The sequence below is a fragment of the Festucalex cinctus genome, chromosome 2, assembly GCF_051991245.1.
Source record: "Festucalex cinctus isolate MCC-2025b chromosome 2, RoL_Fcin_1.0, whole genome shotgun sequence".
In the NCBI taxonomy this organism is placed as follows: domain Eukaryota; kingdom Metazoa; phylum Chordata; class Actinopteri; order Syngnathiformes; family Syngnathidae; genus Festucalex; species Festucalex cinctus.
In genome coordinates, this window is record NC_135412.1 from 4455211 (window position 1) to 4480489 (window position 25279).

At 43.4% G+C, this 25279-nt stretch overlaps 2 protein-coding genes across 3 annotated transcripts; both read left to right on the forward strand.

Annotated features, from left to right (window-relative positions):
- The first annotated feature begins 734 nt into the window (after positions 1 to 734).
- On the forward strand, positions 735 to 14706 carry LOC144013456 (ras-related protein Rap-2a-like). Its single transcript, XM_077512369.1, has 2 exons — positions 735 to 1511; positions 13587 to 14706. The coding sequence occupies exons 1-2, from the start codon at positions 1198 to 1200 to the stop codon at positions 13822 to 13824; spliced, it is 552 nt and encodes a 183-aa protein (XP_077368495.1). The 5' UTR covers positions 735 to 1197; the 3' UTR covers positions 13825 to 14706.
- Positions 14707 to 16754: 2048 nt separating this feature from the next.
- On the forward strand, positions 16755 to 23326 carry mrpl39 (mitochondrial ribosomal protein L39). 2 transcript variants are annotated; one of them, XM_077512368.1, is made up of 10 exons: positions 16755 to 16980; positions 17639 to 17851; positions 17958 to 18097; positions 18540 to 18639; positions 18727 to 18794; positions 18870 to 18982; positions 19058 to 19123; positions 20824 to 20977; positions 21130 to 21177; positions 22984 to 23162. In XM_077512368.1, the coding sequence occupies exons 1-10, from the start codon at positions 16944 to 16946 to the stop codon at positions 23056 to 23058; spliced, it is 1014 nt and encodes a 337-aa protein (XP_077368494.1). In that variant the 5' UTR covers positions 16755 to 16943; the 3' UTR covers positions 23059 to 23162. The 2 variants fall into 2 exon arrangements, with proteins under 2 accessions (XP_077368494.1, XP_077368493.1); XM_077512367.1 differs by lacking the exon at positions 16755 to 16980 and adding an exon at positions 17019 to 17304 and having other exon boundaries at positions 22984 to 23326.
- The last annotated feature ends 1953 nt before the right edge of the window (positions 23327 to 25279 follow it).

Sequence of the window (25279 nt, forward strand, 5' to 3'; positions counted from 1 at the left end):
GCAGACTGTTGACATTCTTGCTGCTGTACGCCCAACCAAACAGGACAAACGCACTTCAAATAGTTTTTGCTGGTTCTTTTTTTTTTTTTTTTTTTTTTTGAGAAATGTATTCTTTATATTATGTTCCTTATAGTCACATGTGTTTTGGTTCCAGCGAGGTAGTGTCAAATCTATTGAAAGAAATAAAGAAAATCAATATCTTTCGTGGTTAATTGTCTCATCAATTCCCCTCTGCACACAAATAGGCTACATGTATTTTTTCTCACCATATTCCACTGCTTGTAGAGTATATTTTATATGAAATGTTAGGCTATGACAAAGTTTGTCCAGTTACACAAAGTAATGGATGGACGGAAAATACTATTGATAATAAGATAATAAGAGTAGGCTACTTGTAACATGGTCCTCAGTTTAATATTTCTCTTTTTATGGCGGCGATAGTTGTAAAACAATAATTACTAAAATAATAATACATATGTATGAAAAATACGTAACAGAATGCAACAATCAAATGAAAAACCACTCAAATGTTCTTGAGTGAAAGATCGTGTCGAAAGTCTTGCATTGTCACCATGAGATAGATATTTCTAATATTTTGACACCCCCAAAAAGAGAATCATCATTTCTAACATCACCCTCGGTATGACGTGTTCTGTTAATAAACACATGTCGGGCCTACTTTTCCGAAAGTGTCACGTAACGTCACGTATGAGTAGCAGCATTAAGTGTACCTAATGAATTGTCCGGGGAGCATCACCTCCCTTCTTTCATGACATGACATACCGGAAACGTCCGCCTGATGCACGGAATCCAAAGGCGTGGATTCCCTGCACTTTTTTTTTTTTTTTGTCTTCCCAGGGACAAAAACATTCGCCTTCCTTCCCACTGTCGCTGAGCACAGAGAGAGAGAAAGAGAGGGAGGAGGAAAAAATGTCGTTTTAGCACATTAGCAAGATGTGCAGCCGGCTTGCTTCTAATTATAGCCTGTCTTATTTCTGCCTATTGCATTATGGATGCCCGTGGAAGGGGGTTCCGTCCAGATAGCGCGGGAACGTCTCCGTAGTGACTGAATGCAACATCTCCTCCGCCTGCACCGCATTCGTCGCGTCGTGGCGGCGGCGTGAGCGCACAACGCGAGGTCGGTCGGTCGGTCGGTCGGTCGGGGCGGGATGTGCCGGATGTGAAAGCCGGGGCGCGATGCGGGAGTACAAGGTGGTGGTGCTAGGCAGCGGCGGGGTGGGCAAGTCGGCCCTGACCGTGCAGTTCGTCACCGGAACGTTCATCGAGAAGTACGACCCGACCATTGAAGACTTCTACCGGAAGGAGATCGAGGTGGACTCGTCCCCGTCCGTGCTGGAGATCCTCGACACCGCCGGCACCGAGCAGTTCGCCTCCATGCGGGACCTTTACATCAGGAACGGCCAGGGCTTCATCCTGGTCTACAGTCTGGTCAACCAGCAGAGCTTTCAGGACATCAAGCCCATGAGGGACCAGATTATCAGGGTCAAGAGGTGAGCTTGCAATTTGTAAGGTGGGAGATTTCGATACTTAATGAGATGTAGATATAAGAAAGATAAGAAAGAAAGTACTGTCGGCCTGCTTAGTACTGCACTAGGAAGAAAAAGAAAAACAATGAATATCCACTGTGGGTTTTTGTTTGTTTTTTTTCCCCATTGATGAGTGCAGTGACATGCTAAAAAAGCTGCTGAGCCCTGCGGCTGAACACTCACATACATATGACTAACTCGGGACGTGCTTCTGATCACTTCAGTTCACACCATTACTCAACAAACCCACTGAGATCATCCCGCAACCCCACAGCAAAATTGGGCCTTATCTCGGATCGCTTTCATAAGATGACAGAACTGTCTCTTTGTTACATCATGTGACTGATGAGGCTTTCAAATACACTCACTGTTATTTGTACATTTTCAGACGAAGAAGCACAATTTGATCTCGGAATACACATAATTTTCTCTGGGTACTTTTGGTGTGAATGTGGATGTTAACTCATTCACTGCCACTGACGACTATAGACGTCAAAAATCCAAGCAAACAGCCAGTGCAAATTTTGACAAGAAATTTGAATTTAGTTTTAGTTATTCATTGTTTTCATTCATAATTAATCATTGTTTTTATTAATAACAACCATGACAACAATTTCATTGCTAAGTGCGACCATCGTGCGTAGAATGGATTCCTGTTACCCTACAACACAGGCGTTCTTGATCTTACTGAGACCACATACTGGGTCTCTGCCTCCTAAAGTCAATTTTACTTGACTAAAATTGCTCTTTATTTTTGTTGACTAAATTGGATTCAAACTAAAATACAATCAGGTGACTGAGTTATGACTAAGACTTTAATTAAATTTAGTCAGAAGACTATAACTAAAACTAAATAAAAATTTCTTTTTTTTAATTAAAATTGTCTTTTTTTTTTTTTTTTTTTCAAAATTAACACTGGCTGTTTGCTTGGAATTTTGACGTATCTAGTTGTCATTGGCAGTGAATGAGTTCATGGTTGTTTGTTGATACGCAACCTGGGATAGACTGGCGACCTTCCGATCAAAGCGATGAAAGGTTATATCATCAGATGTCTCTGAAAGATTATCCGAAGTGATTATCCCGTGGTGTGCGGTGTGATGTTCCCTCCAGTGTTGTTCCGATACTGTTTTTTGGCCCCCGATACTGATACCCAGCTTTGCGGTATCGGCCGATACCATACCGATACTTAAGGGTTTTTTCCTCAACATGAAAAAGCTGTCCTGCCATTGGTTCAGAGCATTCAAGGGCCAATACGATATCTTAGATCGGCATGCAGTGAACATGTCACCTATCAGTGAATGTCGTGCACGAGCAAGACACAAGATGCTGCATCCAAAATCCTATATTAGTGTTGGAATTAATGGTATCGGCATGTTACTTGTGAGTACTCACCGATACCGAAACCACTGTTTTAATTAGTGTTTTTCCGATACCGTTTTTTGGCCCCAGATACTGATACCGATACCCAGATTTGCAGTATCGGCCGATACCATACCAATACTTAAGTTTTGTTTTTTGTTTTTTTCCTCAACATGAAAAAGCTGTCCTGCCATTGGTTCAGAGCATTCAAGGGCCAATACGATATCTTAGATCGGCATGCAGTGAACATGTCACCTATCAGTGAATGTCGTGCACGAGCAAGACACAAGATGCTGCATCCAAAATCCTATATTAGTGTTGGAATTAATGGTATCGGCATGTTACTTGTGAGTACTCACTGATACCGATACCACTGTTTTAATTAGTGTTTTTCCGATACCGTTTTTTGGGCCCCGATACTGATACCGATACCCAGATTTGCAGTATCGGCCGATACCGATACCATACCGATACTTAAGTTTTGTTTTTTGTTTTTTTCCTCAACATGAAAAAGCTGTCCTGCCATTGGTTCAGAGCATTCAAGGGCCAATATGATATCTAGATCGGCATGCAGTGAACATGTCACATATCAGTGAATGTCGTGCACGAGCAAGACACAAAATGCTGCATCCAAAATCCTATATTAGTGTTGGAATTAATGGTATCGGCATGTTACTTGTAAGTACTCACCGATACCGATACCACTGTTTTAATGCAGTATCGGCACCTCTGCCGATACCAGTATCGGTATCGGAACAACACTAGTTCCCTCCCCCAATATGCTGATAAAACAGTCTTATTCTTTTGTGTGTTTAGTCCACCCCAACGTTTGGCTCAGCCACGGCCATTATTTGAAGACGAGGGAGATTTTACCAAATGAAAACAAACACAGCACTATGGAATCATCTGAGATGTGATGTGTCGCCACGCTCATCGTGAACCGAAGTTATTTTTGCACCACATCTGCAACTCACATCGAAGTTGAGCCACCTTTCCTTCATTTGAGCAGCAGGCCATCATGCATCAACATCCTCCCGTCTGCGTCGCCGTCCACAAGTGTGCCGCGTGCCCACCAAGTGTACGCGTGGCTCATGAATAGTTCATATTTCCCTTTTCGCACAGCTGTACTTCTCGAGTGGCTTTTCCACTGTATGAGATGCACCCTTATATAATCATATCTGTTTGATTAGTCTATACTCGCTATCGGGTTTTTTTTTTTAGTTGTTTTAAATAAATAGCGTGGTGCAAAAGTCAATTTGGAATGAGAATATGGAGGGTTCCTTCACCATCAAAAAAAAAAAAAAAAGTTGTTTGAGTACACAGAGCAAATAAAAATGGGGGGGAAAAAAGTAACAATTGTTAAATTAAACACAAAGTATATTGAGTCACCCTTTGAAGCTGACATAATCGGAGAGGGATCAGGAATGCGTTGGTCGCCGAGAGTGGAGCTTTCGAGGCAGTTGGCGTGCGTGTTTATTAGGGGTGTTAAAAAAAAAATCGATTCGGCGATATATCGCGATACTACATCGCGCGATTCTCGAATCGATTCAATAATCGGCAGAATCGATTTTTTTTTTGTTGTTTTTTTTTTTTTTAGGATTCACACCTTGAGCATGGAAGAATGTTATATGAACGGCACATTAAGCCTTAATATTTTTATTTTAATGCTGTTCAAACATGAAACAGATTACAACCTCTATAAGACTGAAATTTCAGATAAATAAATAATACATTTTCATATAAATCTTACACTCTACAAGCTTACTGATTAGTATTTTCTAAATATGAATGAAAAAAAATCGCAACAATCGACTTATAAATTCGTATCGGGATTAATCGGTATCGAATCGTGACCATTCGTATCGGGATTAATCGGTATCGAATCGAATCGTGACCTGTGAATCGTGATACGAATCGAATCGTCAGGTACTAGGCAATTCACACCCCTAGTGTTTATGATACAGTCAGTCAGTATAAGAACACGTTGGCATGTCCTGTTTACATCATTGACACGTCACACAGTGTTGGTTGCGAAAAAACAAAAACAGTGGTACCTCTTGGATTTTAGGATTCACACCTTGAGCATGGAAGAATGTTATATGAACGGCACATTAAGCCTTAATATTTTTATTTTAATGCTGTTCAAACATGAAACAGATTACAACCTCTATAAGACTGAAATTTCAGATAAATAAATAATACATTTTCATATAAATCTTACACTCTACAAGCTTACTGATTAGTATTTTCTAAATATGAATGAAAAAAAATCGCAACAATCGACTTATAAATTCGTATCGGGATTAATCGGTATCGAATCGTGACCATTCGTATCGAGCCATATAGTACCTTTTGGTGGTTTCATCCTGTGTGGGTGTTTGTGTGTTTGTGTTCCACACGTTTTACTACCACGATAATTGACGGTGTCACAACTCACCAGTGGGAGTGGTCTGTCTTGGTATTAAGTGGACTCACCTGTGGTGTGGGTGGCGGTCATTGATCACTTGGTGGGGTGAGCTGGGGAAGAAACTTTTTGTTGACCGCATCAGAACGCATCAAAACGCATCAAATAATCGACATTGGAATAAGCTCAAGAGTCAACTTGGAACCGTGGGTTACAATCGGGAGGACGTTGCTTCGAGCCAGTGGAGGAACGAGCAGTGCCGTCCATTGAAGGTACCTTGTTTGGCGAGATAAGTGCATGTTGGTGATTGTATTGAGCTATAAGAAGATATAGCGCGTCAGCAAGGTTTTCAACTCCCCATGTCTCTGACACGAAGCGAGGAGGTAGGACTCAGACGCAGAGTGACAGTTGGCCAACAAGGCTGCAGCTTTAATAAATCGAACCAAAAAACACCTCTCAAAGAGGGAAAAAAGGCAGAACAAAAAGAGCTCCAAACTGGAGATAAAACAAGGGCACTCAAAAACAGGGACAACTAAAGGCGCTCCGCTAGGGAGGAAAACAAGGGGCAAACTAAGGGCGCAAGACAAGGCATCGAACAAGGACTGTGGACCAAGGACTGTGAGGACGCTTCCATGCACTGAGATGTGACACTTCGGCAACGGAGGGGAGAATGCAGGTGGCTTTTATGTCCGGGTTGATTGGGAGCAGGTGGAAACAATCATGGGCGTGGACCGGTGATTACTGTGCAGGAGGAAGGGCAAGTGACCTGAGGTGAGAGGGTGGTTAATGACTTCAAAATAAAACAGGAACCTGACTGTGAAATAAAAGCATGACCCGCCACTCTGGTGGCGGCGTGACAGTCTCAGCCTGCCGTGGCGTCATTAACAACCAGACGCCGCAATACCTCTACTTACGAAATGAATTACTTCTGGAAGAAAAATTTTGTAAGTTAGAGACGCATTTTCCATGTAAACGCCCTAATCCGTTCCAAGCCTCCCAAAATTCAGACATAAATGTTTTATAAAGCATAAAAATGCATCAAAACATGTAACAAATACATGTTACAATTAGATTATTGCACAATAAATGAGAGTTGTGCATAATGTAAAAAAAACGAAGAATAGAGTAAAGAATAAAAATGATGCTCATTTACCTTTTTAGCTGCTGTCCTCTTCGCTTTTTGCCCTCTTTTTGGTTCATGTTTTCTCTCAGAAGTGTTTTTGCCTGGTGATTTGCAAAGAACTGATCCAAGGATATAAATATGGAGGGGTTGAGCTTGAGTTGATGACCTGTTAATCTAGTTTCAACTAGTTTTAGGCTGTGTGATGTTATTTGGAACTCTGAAAGAACTATGTTATGTCAGGAATCTTTAATCGCGTTACTGAAGAATCTTTGAGGCTATATGATGTTTGTTGATGTCAGGAACTGTCGGTAATTACTGGGTTAACAGCCAATCAGAGAATTCCATGTCAGTACTGGTACTCACATGTCTCGCCACAACCAATGAGATTGATTGACACTCTATATAAGGGTCTGAGAAATGTGTGTGGTTGCCGGATTATTGCTCAACTGTTCCTGTGTACCACTCTCTTAGCTTCTGCCTCTCAATGTGAATAAATAGAAATGTTTTTCCTCCATTTTACCCCAACGGACCAGCTTGCAATTCAGAGGAGCAGCCCATTTACAATATAGCGTAGACCGCAAACAGAACCAATTAACATAAGTGGGAGAGGTACATGGTAGTCAGGAGTCGTGTGGGCCGGTCCAAGGAAAACAAATATAATTGTTTTCGTTATTAAAAACGGATCATAAAGGGTCCAATTTGTTATTTCAGTAACGTTCAAACTGGTAATAGTCATGTTTACGAGGCTCAGAAACGGCCTGCCTCCGCCCTGATTAAATTCCTGAAAATCGCGTTAGACCAACGGTCTACCTTTTGCGCCAGACTTTGACGTTAGAAAGGCTTTCTGCCACCAAAGTGTCAGATGCGCCGGGCATCTTACGCTGGCATGACGCAGCGCGGTCTGACCAAGTCGCCTGAGCCTGCATGAAAATCAGGATACATCAGCATTTCTGCTTCTGCCATCTACAAAAAGTATAAGATATGCTAAGCAAATATCCTGCAGTATGGGGTCTATTACTCATTTGCTCCCAATAACGTGTAAATACGTTTTTTTCATGTTTTAAGTATCCCAAAGACGTATTTATACGTTGTTGTTTTTTTGTGTGTTTTTTTATGCTAGAGCATACAGAAGGCTTTGATGTAGCCTCTCAACTGCAAAGAACGGTTGCAGAAATGGTAGTTATTACACAAACGACCAGCAGGTGGCAGCAGAGCAAAGGAGATCAACCAGGGCCATCTAGAAAAAAAAGCTAAATTACTTAGAATTTTAAATAGATTGGTGTAAACTAATAAAACTTAGCTCTCTTCTAATGCTAATTGCTGCAAAACGGAAACAGATAAAAACATACTTTTTTCCTGATGAAAGAAAAGACTTTACGCTTTCTTTTGATAGGTTCCGTGTTTTTATAGCAGTAGAACACAATATTCTGTGGGCCTTGCAAAATCAGTCAAAATCCTGTAAAACACCCGGGAGCGAACGGGATTGCTTCTGTGAAAATGGCGGCGAGCGAATGAGTTAAAAAGCTTTCCTCCCAAATCATAAATGTTCAACATTTTCAATATTTAGTGGCAAAATGCGTATGTATGTGCGGTCAAGAAAATCCAGTCCAAGCCATCAACCACTAGATAAGCTAACAGCCTAGCTTGTTCTATTTTCTCTTCTACCACTGCGTTGTCTACTTTTATTTGTATTTCTGTCAGGCTGGATGGCCAGTGCTGCCTTTCACAGGTCATGATTGGTACTACAAGATATCTGGTTTGTTGGAGATATGTGGTGTGCTATGTTGGCCCGTTTTCCCTGTCGTTTGGGCTCCACAAAAGTCCCACGATGATGATAACGACTCGCTGGTGGAGAGTCTGTTTTTGCTGCCGAACAACAATGCTTTTCCCCGCTGGTGCAGATGAGCACCAGATGAATTTCGCAGCTGACGAAGTGCTCCGAAGGCCCGTCGCAGACAGTTAACAAGGCGCCCCGTGCACCTTGTGTTCGCAAGGGCGTCGCCATCACGTTGTGGAGCCTTTAGGAGATCATCCTCCCCTGCTGATCCACATTTGTGCTGAGCCAGCCAACAACATGCGGTGAAGTTGCATGAAGCCACTCACCAGAACCTAATGGAATTGAGTTGGGTTTGAAGCCAAAAAGACATCAGGCGTCCATTAGGGAGTCGTGTAAACTGGAATGCGGGGCTCTTATGTGGGAAAGAATGTGTGCTGCAGACCTCGCTCTCACACGAGGCTGCTCCATGCCACAAAAGTGCGAGCTAGCATGCGCCACCTGGTGACGGACGTTTTCACCGCAATCGGATCATCTCGTCGCGCGTTTGCCAAAGGGGGCGAGGGGGGCTTCCAAGCCGCCTTTTCACGCTGTACTGATGCTGTGTCTAATAGCAGGAGGGGAGGGGGAACAGGGTGGAGACCAAAATGACATCTCAGGGGGCCCTCCGGTGTGGCCACAAAGCATGTTTGGACCTCATGCTAGTGTTGTTAGCAATGGGGTGGACACCAGTTAAGTGCTTGTCTTGATGGCTTAACATGTTCCCCCTATTACCTGTTGATAGGATGACCAGTGAGCACATTTTCAAAATTAAAACCGAGACGCTAAAATTTCGCTACAAATCAAATATAAAATAAATTTTAACCAAGAAATATTTATAACAAACATCTGGTGACCGGTGGTTGTTTCATAACTTTAGCTAATGCTAAATGCTATCTTGGTTTGGTTGATAGTTCAATAGCGTTACACAATTTAATGCGCTCACCATTGTCCAACCTTTTTTTTTCTCGATCCCAGCAGCTATTGTAAGCTCTTTGTTTCCCTTTACCTCGCACCAGTCCAGCATTGTAACGTTGACAATATGCCGCCAGAAATGCTCAGCTTGTGTTGCATCTGACCAACAGCAACCGTAGCGTTACGCTAGTAGGACTACGTTTCCCATGATTCTTACAGAAGCAGGAAGTAGTTCTAGTATGACGAAAATACGCCTGCTAGCGATTAGCTGCGGATGACACTGTGCATGAAAAATTTAAATGTGACATTAAATAAGAAGGAATGTAACGGTTAAATTCCTTTTCAATCGGTTTATCGTATGAATCGCTATGACAACTGTGTGATTGACATACAGTACACATGGCCCAAACAATTGGCTTGCTGACCGGACTAAAACAAAACAAAACAAAACAAAAACAAAAACAGTCCGTGGGACAGTGTTGCCATTTTGCTAACGTTCTCACTAAATTTGGTGACTTTCCTACGACGGCGTATTGGGGCCACGTACAAATATATATATTTTGAGGGGGCGGGGGTAATATGATGAGATTTTTTTCTTGTCATATTGACCCCGCCCTCTAAAAAAATATATATATTTGTATGTGGCCCTAATACGCCGTCATACTTTCCAAAGCCTCTTGGCAACTTTTTTTTTTTTGTCAAAATCGACTAGCGACAAATGTAGCGACATTTTCTGGTAGACAAAGCATTTCAGTTATGAAATTATTTTGAGAAGTGATGACCTTATTAAAAAGGCAAAAAAAAAAAGACAAAAAAAAAAAACAACAACAGACGATTCCTGTCAGGTTTGGGTTTTGGTTAGTTTTGTTGTTTGTTTCTATCTTGGGTTCCTAACACAACAATTCCTCTCTCCTACAGCGTCTATTACAATTACATGCAAATTGCCAAATATGTACATTACGCGATGACATCATTTAGCGACTTCTAGTGACTTTTAGGACACGGGATGAGACCTGTGTAAAAGTGCGAGAAAACAAAAGGGTCTGGTGAAACCCACCAGGACTCAGCACACATGGCTCAAAATCGAGACTGTCCCGTTTAAAACCAAACCTGTTCACCTCCAATTACGTCTCAGATTTTGTTCACTGCATTGGGAATGTGGTTGAAATGAATCAGCACATCACATTCGCTGCACTGGCCCAATCGCTCTTTTTAATCATAGTAATGCTGAATATTACAGAAAATTTGTTGTGCACTTCTTCAAGACTTCACACGCAACTCAAGAAATTGTGCAATTTGTTTTTGTATTTTCACACACATGGCAGCAGCGCTGCAGCTGCTAATTATCAGCAGATGCAGACTGCAGCACCGAAAGGCATTCATGCTGGTTTGCTTGCTGCTGCTTTGGGCCTTGTAAAAAAAACAAAAAACAAAAAAAAAAACGCTATTTAGAACAGCAGGTAGCTTTAATAAGGCTATGCGTGCCCTGAGGATACCATCGAAACGTCCCCACTTTTTTTGCTAGATAGAAACACTGCTTCTCTTTGTGTATATTCCCGGCACAGCAACCCTCAGCGGTAATTAGCTCCAACTGAAGTTTAACTCTACGTTTGTTAATGACAATGCAGAATGTTTGCGACTTTATAGCCACGTTAACAACAAACACAAACTGGTTAAGCTCTCACTCAAATGTGAGACACAGAGAAAAGCAGCATCCCGAGTGGAAAGTTGTCAAAGCGTTGAACACAGTTGACATTGAATTGTAGCCTGGCTGAAAATTAAGTGTTAGCATGCTAACACGTTAGCAGGGGTGGGCAAATCCGTCAATACGACGGCCTATCATTGATGGATGCCCACCTTTCGGTGAGTGCTTCTGCATTTTCGGTGAGTATACTTGAACTTAAATGAAGATAAACAAGACTGAGAAGACTCACTCTGACTGACTGACGTAAACCTGCTTCAGTCGGTGCTCAGTCCGTATATTTTTACGAGGCTTCGTGTCATAGAGCACTTGCCGAAAATGAGGAAGGTTCACCGAAAGGTGGGCAGGCCGTCGTATTGATGGATTTGCCCACCTCTGCAAGTTAGCAGCAACTCAAATCGTACCAGATCATCAGTGTTAATGAACGATTTTTTATTTATTTTTTTCCTTCTCAACCTGCTGGAAAACGTGTTAGCTTTGGTCAGACAATCATCATCAATAAACCTGCTCAATATTTTCGATCCTTTCACATATGGTCAACACTAAGGTCTACTAAGCTACAGACTCTGTGACATGAAATTGAAATGTAACGATAGCCAATTAGGAAATGACTTAAAGCTAACAAGCCAAAATTGCTGGACAAAAAAAGTGTTGAAACTGTCAGGTTGCGTTGAGTGTTTCACATGTCTCAAAAGTCATTTACCGCAATAAAAATGACACGGAGAAGAGTTTGTACGCACCAGCTTTGCAAACAGTTAGCCGAGTTTGTTTTTGTTGTACAGTATACTGAAGACATTTGGATTTCAGATCACCATTTCCGAGCAGTTTATCCGCACGAGGCTCGAGCTGGAGTCCTTGAGGTGTCTCGTGGCGGCAGGCCAGGTACCGTCCAGCCTGAACTGGTCGCGAGCCAATCGGAGAGATTTCACGTCAAAAGATGAATATGAGACAAAAGTTGAGAATTCCAGCTTTTATTTCATGGTATTTACTGTACATCTTGATGTGTTAAACAACTTAAGTCAGAGCACCTTTTGTTTGAAGCCAACCACTTTTCAAGTGAGCAAAAGTATCGGAAAAAAACATTATTAAAAACCTTACTTGCAATAACTGTATCAAGACTGCGACACATTGATTTAATCAGACTTGCATTCTTCATTTGAAATGCTTTTCCAGGCCTTTAGTGCAACCTCTTTCATTTTTTGTTAGTTTCTTGGGATTTATCCCTTCACTCTTCTATTTAGGAGGTAAAATCCAGACTATTGGGTTCAGGTCTGATGATGGACTTGGCTGGTCTATGACCTTCCACTTTTTTCCAACCCCATGAAGTCCTTTGTTATGTTGGCAGTTGTGTTTTGGTTCATTGTCAGATCGTTCATTGTCGGACTCGTTCGAGTCCAGGCTCCGGCCTTACTGGGTGGAGTTTGCATGTTATCCCCGGTGCCCGCGTGGGTCTTCTCCGGGTACTCCGGTCTCCTCCCACATTCCAAAGAAATGCATGGCAGGTTAATTTGGCGCTCCGAATTGTCCTTAGGTGTGCTTGTGAGTGTGGATGGTTGTTCGTCTCTGTGTGCCCTGCGATTGGCTGGCAACCAGTCCAGGGTGTAACCCCGCCTACTGCCCAAAGCCAGTTGAGATAGGCTCCAGCACCCCTTGTGAGGAATAAGCGGTCAAGAAAATGGATGGATGTTTGAGTTTGACTGTCTCCAGAAAACACAAAGAGGATGAAAGTGGCAGCTAGTGCCCACTGTATGCAGTATTTTTGGATGTGGGCACATTTGGGCCAATTAATCGATGACCTGCCAGTGCAATCCGACTACACGAGCATTCAAACTAGATGCCATTTGGCTGTGGAAAAATATATACTGTACTGCACAGTAGGCAAGTAACCCCTGCGAGGCAGAACAGTGCCATCATGCAGGCCGGCATGGCAACAAACAAGCGAAGCGATCTCTCCACCGGCTCCGCCAAACGGAGAAGCCGGCACTCCCTGTGTCTTTGTAGATATATTTAGAGTTTCTCCTGCGAGACTGTCAGCTTGCACTTGCCCACGTGGCGCTCTCCTTGTTCACACCCTCGCTAGTGCACACACAGGTCGGGACGGCAAGCTTGTCCGTGCCACTCTTCCTTCCTTTCCGTCTTCCCTTCGGCATCTCACAAAAACAGGGGGCAGGAGTTGAGGAATTCAGGTACTGCACTTTGGGTGGACAATACCTGGAGAAACGTTCCTTGAGAAAGATCACGAATCGGGGGGTAGTGATCTGTCGCAGCTGGTGTTTTCATTTATTCACTAACCTGTGATCCATTACTCGCTCCAGTCTGGTCTCCCTAGATCGAAGGCGCGGGGGGGAGAGGTACAATGCACAATTAGAAGAGAGCGAGACGCGTATTGCACAATAGCAGTCGTAAGATGCCGTTAGATGTGCCGCATTGTTACAAGGGGGTATTCTTTTGTGGTGACAGTTCTCTAATGGGACCGCCTACAGATATTAGACACCCACGAAGGGCTGGCAGCCTCCTGGGAAGCTGGAAGAGCTTGCGTTTGTCGCTTTTCCTCTTGTTCCGTTGTGCATCGTTCTTGCGCTCTCCGCAGCTGACAATATGTAGGCCGACACTCACTGCATCGCTGACTTTTCCCTCGGCGGCATCTGGAAAGTGCCTGAAGTAGTTAGTTCAAAACAGAGAAGGTTGCGGTTGTTACATATGGCTTCCTCTTTTCTTTCCAGGTACCAGCAGGTGCCGGTGGTGCTGGTGGGAAACAAGGTGGACCTGGAGGACGAACGGGAGGTGTCGCCCAGCGAGGGCCAGGCGCTGGCAGAGGACTGGGGCTGCCCCTTCATGGAGACCTCTGCCAAGAGCAAGACGATGGTGGACGAGCTTTTCACCGAGATCGTGCGGCAGATGGATTTTTGCCCTCTGCCGGACCGCAGGGAGGCATGCTGCCCCGCCTGCAGCGTGCAGTAGCAGCCCGTCGGCCCTCCGGGGGGCGCAAGGCCGATGGATCCGAAGACGTGGACAAAAAGCCAATCAAATCACGTTGATAGGTTGACATTGGAGAGGACTCAAGGGAAAATCTTGCTGTTGCCACTTCTTATTTCCATGTCAGGCGTGCACTTTGGCTGAGAGGCATGCTGGGAAGTGTAGGAAAGCATCCGCAGCGAGGCAGACAGATGAGATGAAATCTAATCTCTTGGACACAGGGTGGATTTTCCTTTGAACTCCCACATCCATCAGCCCCCCTTCCTGGTGCGCAGCCAATTTCAGGGGCTTTCCCACAGGTGGGCGCAGTGCCAAAACCACCTTAAAAGCCATCAACAAAGAGGATTGGAGCCCTAAATCAATTTGGGAGGCCAAGAAAAAGACAGCAGCAAATATACGATATCTGTCCTGTTTTCCCTTTTGCACTCTTCTTAGCGGTGCAAAGACCAAACAGCAGATTTCGACACAGATGTCAAGCAGCAGCACTGTGAAGGTGTCACCCCAGCGGTCGGCCCAGTGGTCGGCCCGCCTAACTATGAATGAATGAATGAATAGATGAATGAATGTCGTAAGAATACAAAGCTGCACCTTTTGAGGAGATTCCTTCGGAACATCCCAAATGTCGCAAACGCGGATGACGTGTGCATGAAGTCGTACTCTCACGCTGGCCTCGAGTACAATCTCACCCAAAGAGACAATGCCAATCAATCGTTGTTGAAATGTGCAGACACTTGACACCTTACAGTTGATACAAATGCCTTGTATGATGAACATGATAGTTGACAGTGTATCTTGAATTGCATCAGTTTAGTGGCTCTCATCACTTATTTTCAACAAAAATAAATCAATCTTTATTGCACCAATGTATCACGCTGCTTTGTGTTCCTTCTCTGCCGTGCATGCATGTTCACTGGGGCACGCATACTGAAAATCTGGTTGATTTGCAGCCTGAATCGCCCTCAATTTAAATCCAGATTATCGGACGTCTCTTAAGATATTTTGCTCAGTTATTATTCTGCGTTGTTGTGCGTTGAGACTAATTTTTCCTCCGTGATCTGCTTTGAAAAGGTAAGAGTCGACAATCATAAATGTTAAACCTGGTCAATATTTCAAATAAGTTCTTATGTGTGCAGTGGCCGAAGTACTGTTCCTAAAAGTGAAGTGCGCATTAAATTTGCATTAAGTTTGCGCATGCGCGACAGAAAAAAACGAGGCTACCAAGTACCCTATCAATTTGAATGGCGGTGATTAGAGTGGTGACAATCTTTGCGTAACTGTACACTTTAAAGCTTGCAAGTCAACTTCCCCGATGTCAGTAAGCCACATGCTATGCATGTTTGAAAAAAAAAAAAAAAAAAACTACTTTCAAGCGGTTGAAACGTTTCTTTCAGAGCCGGTTCCATTGGATCCAATTCATTTTCAATGACCGTTTGGTAGTTTCGTCTACCCACAATGCACCACGCCGCTACCCATAATGCACCTTGAATCCGAGATGCGCGCTTCGCGCTTACTGAAAATACGAATAAACCAAGAAAACCGAACGTTTTTCTTGTCAGCTAGCTTAAACCAAGGATGCATCGGTTGGATACTTGTGAAGGTTTGGCTAGGAAAATATCCCAAATTGTATTTCATGCTGCTATCATAGAGATACGTTAGGGGTGAAGTTAACAAATACACAGCCGTTCCCAATTTATTAAGAGTCTCACGTTGTTAGGAAGGACGCTCTCAAGTACGTTCTAAGCAAGACGTGGCGAGTTCACTAGACTGCGGCTCGGCGTCCTTCATATTGAGAAACGGCCGAGGTGAACAGTACAGGATCGAGGTGAGACAAACGTTTTGGAGGAATGAGACTATCAATTTTCGATGATGTCATTTCACGGAGACGTCAATTAAAGATGACATCACGTTGTTGACGTGTGTCACAGATCAATCTGATATGTGACCATCACAACACATGCTTACATTATGAGCTCACATTATTACTATATTTAAATTTAACTAAAATATAATCAACCCTGTTATACTTCACAACTCTGCATATGCAAAGATGATCCTGTGAGCTTTCACAGCCATCTGTGAAAAATATACACAATATAGTGTTTAATTTTGCATATGTATCATGCGGAATTCAAAAACAGTATAGAACTGTGTATTACCAATCAAACAATATAATAATCTCAGTGTAGTACCCATAACAAAACAAACTCAACAAAATAGCCTATAAGTTAAACTAGAATAATGAAGGAATGACAAAAAAAAATAAATAAGCTGGTCTCTCACATGTTGAAAATCAGGATGTGTGGACCCGCTTTATGACTGTGTGCATGTGAGTGCATCACTTCCGTGACCCTGCAAACAACAAAGGCTGTGGTAGAAATAAATTGGAGCAGAAAATGTCCACATATTTTTCCATCTGGATATCATTTACTTGGAACCACTTGTCTCCTTCCAAACGCAAGATGTCTTCCAGTCTCATAGTGAAAACAGACCTTGCTCTGCCTAATCGAGGAATTTGTGATGTGGACGATTTATGTTGTGTTCCTGCAGATTGTCCCCGATCTGCCGCTGCCATTTGTTCCAGTAATTACTGCTGATTTTGGACTTTCAAGCTCCAGCATTCGTCAAATTCCACCCAAGCGTCATTAATGTGCATTAGAGAATGAAAGTGGAGGACGCATGACTCAAGATTCGGACACCACTGCCAAGATCACAAGTTTGGATGCAATCCAATGAGCAAAATAGCAACAGTTCATCAAGGTCATTTGTGGCAACACTGAAGTCCTCATATAGGCCGTTTTGAACCATGACGTGGCGTGGATCTTCACGTTTATGATGTGCCACTGACACGCCCTGATTTTCCATCTGTACATTTAAGTAGAGGGTCGTTTACGTAACTGTAGAATTAAGAACTAACAGCGACGCCTACTGGGCGCAATTGTAACTGGTTTCCTTCCACGGCTAAACGGAACTGAAGATTTGGTTGTAGTTCCTCGTCGGACCCAATAATCCGAGCACAATAACCTAGCATGGCGTCCTTCAGTTTGACGCCAACGAAATAGACATCGTGCGGTCTTTTTAGGATATCATCGAAAACATTCTTCACGATGCTAATAAGGGCTGCTTGCCAGCGCCTCCAACGCCGTAAGTTGCAAACTGCGAGTAATGACAAGTGACTCGAATAGAAGCTAACAAATAGCGCTGAAAGATGTGAAACACCCTGAAGTAAAATTAAACCTTCGAGGTTATTGTGTTCTCAAAACAGCAATTACTCTGAAATTTTTGATCAATGTGCGTTATTCGGAGCTAATGCTAAATGAAGTTGCATTTGTACGAGTGTGATTTACGGTTCTTCGTACCGGAGGTGACGTGGTAGTAAAGTCATAATGACAGTTTTGTACCACATGTTTTACGCTGGTGGACAGAGAAGTTCACTGCGCCAATGTTTTTTTTGTTTGTTTGGTTCAGGTATGTATATTGGGACCGTAATCAGTAGTACCCTGTAGTAGTGTGTGGTCAATGTACTAATGGAATACTGAAGCTAAAAACGAACAAATACAGATTCTAATAAGTTTTCGTTCACATTTAGTGTCTCAAAAATGCGATTGTTTGCGGAAAAGAATAATAACAAAGAAAAAGAATAATAATAAGAAGAAGAAGAATTCCTTCAGGAACAATAGGGACCTCGCAGCGGTCGCTGCTTGGGCCCTAATAATGTATTAAAGTTGGTGAGCTGTCTTCTAATTGGTGTATTATTGAATACTGTTTATTCCAGCACCTGTCCATGTTCCCATCTTCACAGGTTTCAGGTCGACTGCAGCAGCAGCAGCAGCAGCAACAGCACGTGTCGAGGCTCTCAGCCACCGCAATGCTGTCTTCTCCAGAGAGCAGGCCCGGCAGCGGGCTTTGTACCCCCGTGTGGAGAAGATCGAAGTGTCCGTGCAAGGCCCGGGGCTGGATGGTACGCTGCTCATCATGAACAGAGGAATGTCCACACCGCAGAGCTGTGCCAGACGTGAGTTAAAGGGACCGGTTCCAAGTCTTGAGAGCACCGTTTGGTTTTGTTTGCGCGTGTTCCTCGTGTACGGGACTGTAAACAGAGCCTTCTGTGTGTCTTGCAGACCTCACAGAGCATCATGTGACCAACTCTGCTTTGGCCCTGGTGGATGGCGAACCATGGCCTCTCCACCAGCCGCTCACTCACTCCTGCACGCTCATGTTGCTCACATTTAAAGATGACGACCCCACATTGGTCAACCAGGTGAACTGTGAATGTAATTTCTATTTAAAGGACACGTTATCTGGTCCAAATTAAAGCAGAGATGCTACCATTCTGACCAGTTGCACATGTGCTTATTAGGGGTGTCCTGAATCTCCCGATCCAATATTGATATCAGATATTGGTCCGATATCAGCCAAAAAAAAAAAAAAAAAAACAGTGTCTGATTATTATTATCCTAATTAAAAAGTGTGATTAATCAGATTAAAAATTGTAATCGCTTGACAGCACTATTATTTTTCCAAGGATAGTGCACAATTAAAAGAAATTGATCCAGCTGATTTGCGTCTGTTGTCGCCGGGCAGGTTTACAAAACAAACAGGCATTCCAAAGAGCCAATTATTTGTAAACAAGCCATCAAAAAGTTCATTTTGCATATTATGTCCCATTTTAAAGCAGCCTCTCCCCTTTTCCTCATTGTCAGGCTTATTGGCGTTCCTGTGCCGCCCTTCTCGGCCAGGTGCTGGAGACTGCGTTCAAGGACCAATTGACTGTCGAGTTGCTCGGCACACCAGAGGTGCCAGGTAGATGCTTATTTAGGGTTTTGCTATTCATATTTGATCTTGCCTGGATTTGTCCTGCAGCTCGTTTCACTCATCAATTCCCTGCAGTGACTTCAGGGGCTTTTCTTTGTGACTTGGTCCTGGACCCTCAGCTCGACTCTTGGACTCCCTCTGAGGTTTGACGGCTTTGGCTTCCTAGCTGCCGCCTTTGAGATCTCCCAGGAGCTCAACTGCTTGCGTTTATGCCGTAGGAGTCATTTCGCTCTCTGACGAGAGGAGCTCAGCAGCTCATTTTCCAGGACTTGCCCTGGGAGCCTCTGGAGGTGGCCCCCTCGGTGGCACTAGAAGTCTTCTCGCACAGCAGGTGGATGCTTACGACTCTGTCTCTATCATCACGTGATGTACCTCGACGCCTCTAAGACTTCCCTTTCTGTTTCAGGTGTCAACAGGAAGCGGTGGAGCAGAAGGCAGCTCAGAATCCCAAAGGAACAGTGACGCTTTACAGGTGGCGTTTACGTCATTTCATTCAACGCAATCTATTACAATTTAAAACAAAATGTAGAATGTTTGGTAAATTAAGAAACGTGGACCATGATAAGTTTAGCATTTTTCTCATCACTGGTGAGCTATTTTTAGAACAGATCCCAGTTACTTGTACCTGCTACACAGTAAGGCCAATACATTCAAATAATCAACACGCCTCTATTGTTCCTAATCGAGACCTTTATTTTCCTGTCTTTGCTATTTTTAAGTGGTTTATTTTGTGTTTTCGGGACAGAAGACCCAAACGCATGTACCGATATGAACCACAGGTGGTCGAGAGTCATTTGAAAACTCGTTAATTAGTTGTTGTTAGCTAATACTAAGTTCAGAGTTTCCTGCGTTTAGTCTTTGACTCTCAAACCAGACATCTATTTTGTCACAGTATAATGTGAAGACGACACTGACAACAAACCTGATGCTAAATTCTATCAAATGTTGAATTTTCAAGTCAACTGAGTAAACAAAGTCGTAATGGTTTTAAAATAGAATGAAAGCAGTTGATGGAGCGACCCAAGGTGACCCAAGGTGCCGATGTCCACAAAATACTGAACCCCAATTTGCTCCAATTGGGCCTGGCAGTCCCCCTGAATGGGTAAATGTTGGCGTTGTGTGGGTGTTGATGAAGTGCTAAATAACTGCAGTCCATTTAAAAACAGGACACGGAATAATTGGTGTTTTATATTAAATCATTTGATGTACGTTTTCCCTGTCAAGTCAATTCTGTCTCCAAAACGCTTCCTTTGGCTTCATGCTTGGCTCGTGCTCTTGTCTCGTTACCTGTGGGCCCTTAAATAGACAGGTGTGTGCCATTCCAAATCATGTCCAATCAGCTGAATTTAACAAAGGTGAACTCCAATGAAGATGTCGGAGCCTCAAGGATGATTAGTGAAATCAAGATGCACCTGGGATCAGTTCTAAGCTACATTGCAAAGCCTGTGAATACGTGTGATGATGATGTTGATATATTTTTTTAAACGCATTTGCAAAAATGTATAACAAAAAAATGGGATGAAATGGATGTGAAGCGCTATGAATGCACTTTACATTGTATTCGATCGGAGCGTTTACACCGTTTACACTGCACTTTGCATTATTAAAATATCAGATACATATATCTGTGTATGCTGCATATCCCAATTGTGCCACTTGGGAGCAAAACATCGGCATGTTCACTTGAATGATGCAGTGTACATTGTAAGTCCCATCATTCTCGACATCAAACCAAACAGTGTGAGGCAGGCACATCTCCAAAAAGAGTCTTTGTTCTCTGTGAGGTTGACTTTTTGCTTGCTCATCTGGGGTTCACTTAGTTTGCTTTCGAGAGAGTGAGTTACAACTACTACTGGTATCTACATAAAGTGCACATGAGACAGGTTTTATATATTACATGGTATATTGCACATATTATAGAGAGTTATTGAGTGCTCTTACCGCAGTTGGATAAAAGTCTGTCTTACTTTTAACTCATTCACTGCCACTGACGGTTAAAGACGTCAAAGCTCCATTTTAACTGTGCTGGCAGTGAATGAGTTATTAGCCCTGTGGCGTCTGCCTGACTATGTTGCAAACGGAGCTATTTGAAATGATTGTATTCCAAACTGCTGCTGTCAGAAGCAATGAAAAATGCCGAACTAAAGTCTCCCCCTCCTCAATGTTTCCTAGATGTGGGGATTACGTTCTCTTGAGCGGGGGCCCCCTGGTGTCCAGAACAGGCCTGTGCTTCCAGTACGAGGTGACGGCGCTCCACAGCCTGGGCGGGGCCCGCTGGGGCCTCCACCGCCGCGTGCAGGGCCTCTCACTGCCTTCGCAGCTGGAGGTAGGATGGCTGACGCGTTCAGTAGGCTGCAGCTGCAAATGAAAACAACACCAAAAAAAAACATGATTTAAGTGGATATGTTCAGTGTCACGTGTGATTGGCCAGAATTGTGTCTCCATGTGAGTGCGAGTCACGTTGTGTTGTTGATGCAGGCCCACCACACAGTCTGGAGGAAACTGAGGCGGCGGGCAGAGAAACTGGTGAGAACAAACATCCCCGTTTCACACGCGCATCCAACAGAAAACATCAAAGCTGAAACGCGGCTGCCAGCCCAGGCAGGGCCGCTACTAGCGAGGCGGCGCTCGGGTCTCCGTGCTTGATGCTAGTCCAAATTAGCGCTTGTTCTAAATCCAGCCAGGCCCTTACCCTGGATGCCCCTCATCACTCCACATTTCACACTGTAGCCAGAGGCGAGGATTTAACATCATCTTCTTTTTTTTTTTTTTTAATGGCTTTGCGTTTATGTTTCTGGCACACACTGCGAAAGGACTCTCATCCTGCTCATGAAGGACAAACCGGCCGTTTGTTGAAGTTGCCATCAAACGAACGCACGAAGGAAGGATCCAGAAAACTATTTTTAAATCTCTCCACGAGGTGCATGGCGACACGAGCCGATTCCGACTGAAGCAGCAAAGATGCATAAATCCTTGCCGAGTTCATTTTGGATGGAGCCGTCTCGGCAGAATACATTTCTGCCGCAGCCTCTCTGGCGTTCTCTGTGCATCACTGACGGAGTGTGTAGTGCGGGGAAAAGGACTACTCATTAATAGGCGCGCTTGATTTGGCAGCCGATGACATACGATGCCGCGCGGCCTACATTTCCGTTTCGCAGCGCCGCTGTGATTTGGGGAATTGAAACGGCACTTTGTTAAAGGCAAACGTATGGAGTTGGAAGAAATGATATGTGGATCAGTTCTTGGCGGACTTCTGACACGCGCGGGATTTGACGCTCTGTTTTGTGGCATTTGAGGACGTCATCTCAGATCGACACTCGCTATCAGCAGAAGAGCCATCAAATGAAGCTGCACTGCTGAAGGATGGTTGTGCCAACATACTTTCGAGGACCCATCCTATGGACTACATTTCGACAGGTCTTAATAATTAGGGATAGACTGACCGATTATCAGTGCCGATATTGGGCATTTCGACGAATATCGGCATCAACCTTTTTTTTTAAAAAATCTGACAGCCGATAAAGATAAATCTAAAACCATTTTAATGTCATGGAATTGTTTATTTAAAATTTCAGTTAACTTTATAAGAGATGATGATGACCCAGGGAACCGTTTTGTTTTTGTTCAACATTAGGGCAAAGAAATGTGAACGTTTAGGATTTCAGGTATTTTTTAATTTTGGAAAAAATATTTACTGTAGAAAACTACTTACGTAAGTTTCCATTTAACTGTTAAGACCTAACTGGGGAGCTCCCTGAATTAAAAAAAAAAAAAAAAAAAAAGTAGAGAGAGAGATATTCAAAGAGAGTGACCCCATTTCATAATCAAATATTTCGTAAGTAAATGTATGAATCAGAATGAGGGAGTGGGTGTTTTTGAAAGAGTTTTATATAATTCGTCTATAATTGTTACGTTTCACTGACATGCGTCTGGCAGCGACAGCAAAAAAAAAATGGCAATAAATTTCGATAAAGTACAATTTCGATTTGTCGGCGTTTCCGTTGAAGAGCGTTTCGCTTCTGAGGCACAATTCTCGGAATTTCCCGTCTCGCGAGACCTTGCTGTCCTGTAGGAGGCGCTCATGATGACGTTTACGGCAGACGTCCGGTGTAGTTATGTCAAAAATTGTTTACAAATTCTTCAAAAGTCAAAAAAAATTCTTTGAAATTGTTTAAAAAAAAAAAACGGCTCATGTGAATAGATTCTGTTACAATGGAAACATTCAACAATTTTTTAATGATAGCAAACTACACTGTTAATTAATGAATTAAATCAAAAGATAAAAAGGCAAAGCTGTTAATTACAAACAAATCACCTGTTTTTGACCCACAGGTGGAGGTGCCGCAGCCCAAGGAAGTGACTCCGCCCCCCGTTGCTGCTCCCACTCCGCAATCAAGCAGCAAGTAACAGTAGAATTCTTCACACACACACACACACACACAAGCACACACATGTATTGTCTGAACAATAAAACTGACTAAACAAACCGCCGAATCATTTGCACCTGTTTTCACTGAAATCACATCAATGGCCTTTTTTTGTTAAGATGACCGCGTTGGGTTCGGCACGTGTGCCCGAGCGATTCGCGACAACAAACGCAGTGTGTGTTCGGACGCGAGGTTGTCCTGTCGGCAGCTGCGGCGTGCGTCACTTGTCAAGACAGGTGGCTGCCTGAGCGTGTTCTGCAAGGCCGCCGTGGGAGCATGCGAGCCCGCCGTTGACACACGACACCCACCCAACACTTGCGCTTCAGACGCTTTCACTTGTTCGTGACGTTCATGTCAAGTGACAGTATGAAAGGGGGGGAAACGCTCATTAGCTTTTCTGCCAGAGTTTGGTCAAAAGATAGACAACTGTCATCCTCGATCTATTTTTAATTTGGATCCCGTCGTCAAGTCACCCCCGTTCTTGTAAACGCGACATCTCGGGAACTTTTATTGCATCTGGCATCCGCGCGCGTCCGCAAAAGAAGTGATTAGATTGCCAGTCAAGGTTGCGGTGACCTCAAAAAGCACATTTCACGACTTAATACGCAGAATAGGAAACTGAAACGTTTTCAATCTTCACGAGGGAAAAGCGGTGATGATTTGATGCAGTCGTTGTGATGATGTCATCTTTTGCAAAAACACTGTTCTGATGTTCCTGTCGTGTTTTACCTCCACGTTTTTTGTTTTGTTTTGTTTTTAATGTAAGATAAAGGGGAAAAAAATGGTCTTCTCAGTTTACAACAGTATGAATGTATTTTGAAGTGAGGAATTGGTTTGTGCAGTTGCATAAAGATGTCATCACACGATACAGGAAGATGACTTTCACTATTTTTCATTTGATTGGTTCTTATGGTCTGTAAATATTTTTATTTATTTTTTTAGAGAGAGAGAATTGTTCATTCAGCAGTCTTACCGATTCAACATCTTATCATTGTGCTCTTTTGTTTGTTTGTTTATACTCATTAATTCTCATTAATTCATTAAAAACCTCATAAAAATCCCATTACCCTTCACCTTAACCGGATACTTCAGAGTCTCGCCGGAGTTGTGAAGTTCAGAAGGTCAGGAGACCAGAGGAAAGGTCAAAGAAAAGAAAGATAAATCAAAGTGAAATCCAGCACAAACTAAACACCTCCTGCCATCCACATGTTTACGAAACCAGTCTTACGCCAACCCCAGAAGCCTCTAAAATTCCAACAAATTAAGGAGATCTTAAGAGACCAGAGGAAAAACTAAAGAGAGGAAGGAGGGAAGGATAGACAAAGCAGAGTGAGATCCACAGACACCAGCACCCACTGATTCAACGAGCAGTGGGCGGGAGAGGCGAATTCTTGTTTGAATTTCAGTCGATGCTGGTGTGATGGAGGATCTGGCATGCAGAAGGACCGCCACCGAAGAGGGGAGCCGTCGACCGCGGCCCAGCAAAGTTTCTGGCCCGTTTAAGACCAAAGTCGGCAGGGGTGAGGCGAGAACAGCCCTGAAGGGCCCGAAAAGTTGTCCACTTTGCAGCTGTTGCGCCAACTCAAGCCTCAAACATTCAACGAACCAACGGCAACGCATGACAACACGTGCAGCTGCCACAATGAGGCTCAGATAACATCAGACTTGAAAGCTTTGGAAGAAGTGACTCATTAACTTTGCCTTATGCGCAGCCTCCCTCGTCCTGTTCCCTGGTGCGAGCCCACTTGAGGCAGTTGGTCGGGGAGTTGCCGTCTTCTGTTCATCCAGTCAAGCCGACGATGGTTATACTAATTGGCTGTCGGACCGTCGATCTGCCTGGCGTGGGCTGATAAGTGATCGATTCGCACGGCGTCACGAGTGGGCAAGGGGAGTAAAACAGCATTTTGCACAGACGAGAACGAGTGAGAGAAATTAATGCAAATGCTGCAGCAAGTGAAACTAATAAAAGAGTGATCACGTGTATGCATCCAAAAATATCCGACTTCACCAATAAACACGTGTCTCAAATGCAAAGCCCAATTCTGTAGTTTTTGGCATGAATCCTTTTCCTTCAACAAGAAGCAAGAGGACACAATAAAACTGACCTTCATCTGACTCAATCTCCAAATATTGAACTTTTTTCGTTGTGGGCAAAATAATCTACACAACTTTGATTTGAAAATGCCTGTTTTATAACATAA

Excerpts from the sequence above, each read along its gene's own strand:
- mrpl39 (XM_077512367.1), top strand. The coding sequence starts at position 17,223 with ATGACAGTTTTGTACCACATGTTTTACGCTGGTGGACAGAGAAGTTCA. Across the intron at positions 17,852-17,957 it reads ACCGCAGAGCTGTGCCAGAC|ACCTCACAGAGCATCATGTG; the intron begins GTGAGTTAAAGG and ends TGTGTCTTGCAG. Across the intron at positions 18,795-18,869 it reads ACTCTTGGACTCCCTCTGAG|GAGTCATTTCGCTCTCTGAC; the intron begins GTTTGACGGCTT and ends TTTATGCCGTAG.
- LOC144013456 (XM_077512369.1), top strand. The coding sequence starts at position 1,198 with ATGCGGGAGTACAAGGTGGTGGTGCTAGGCAGCGGCGGGGTGGGCAAG. Across the intron at positions 1,512-13,586 it reads CAGATTATCAGGGTCAAGAG|GTACCAGCAGGTGCCGGTGG; the intron begins GTGAGCTTGCAA and ends TTTTCTTTCCAG.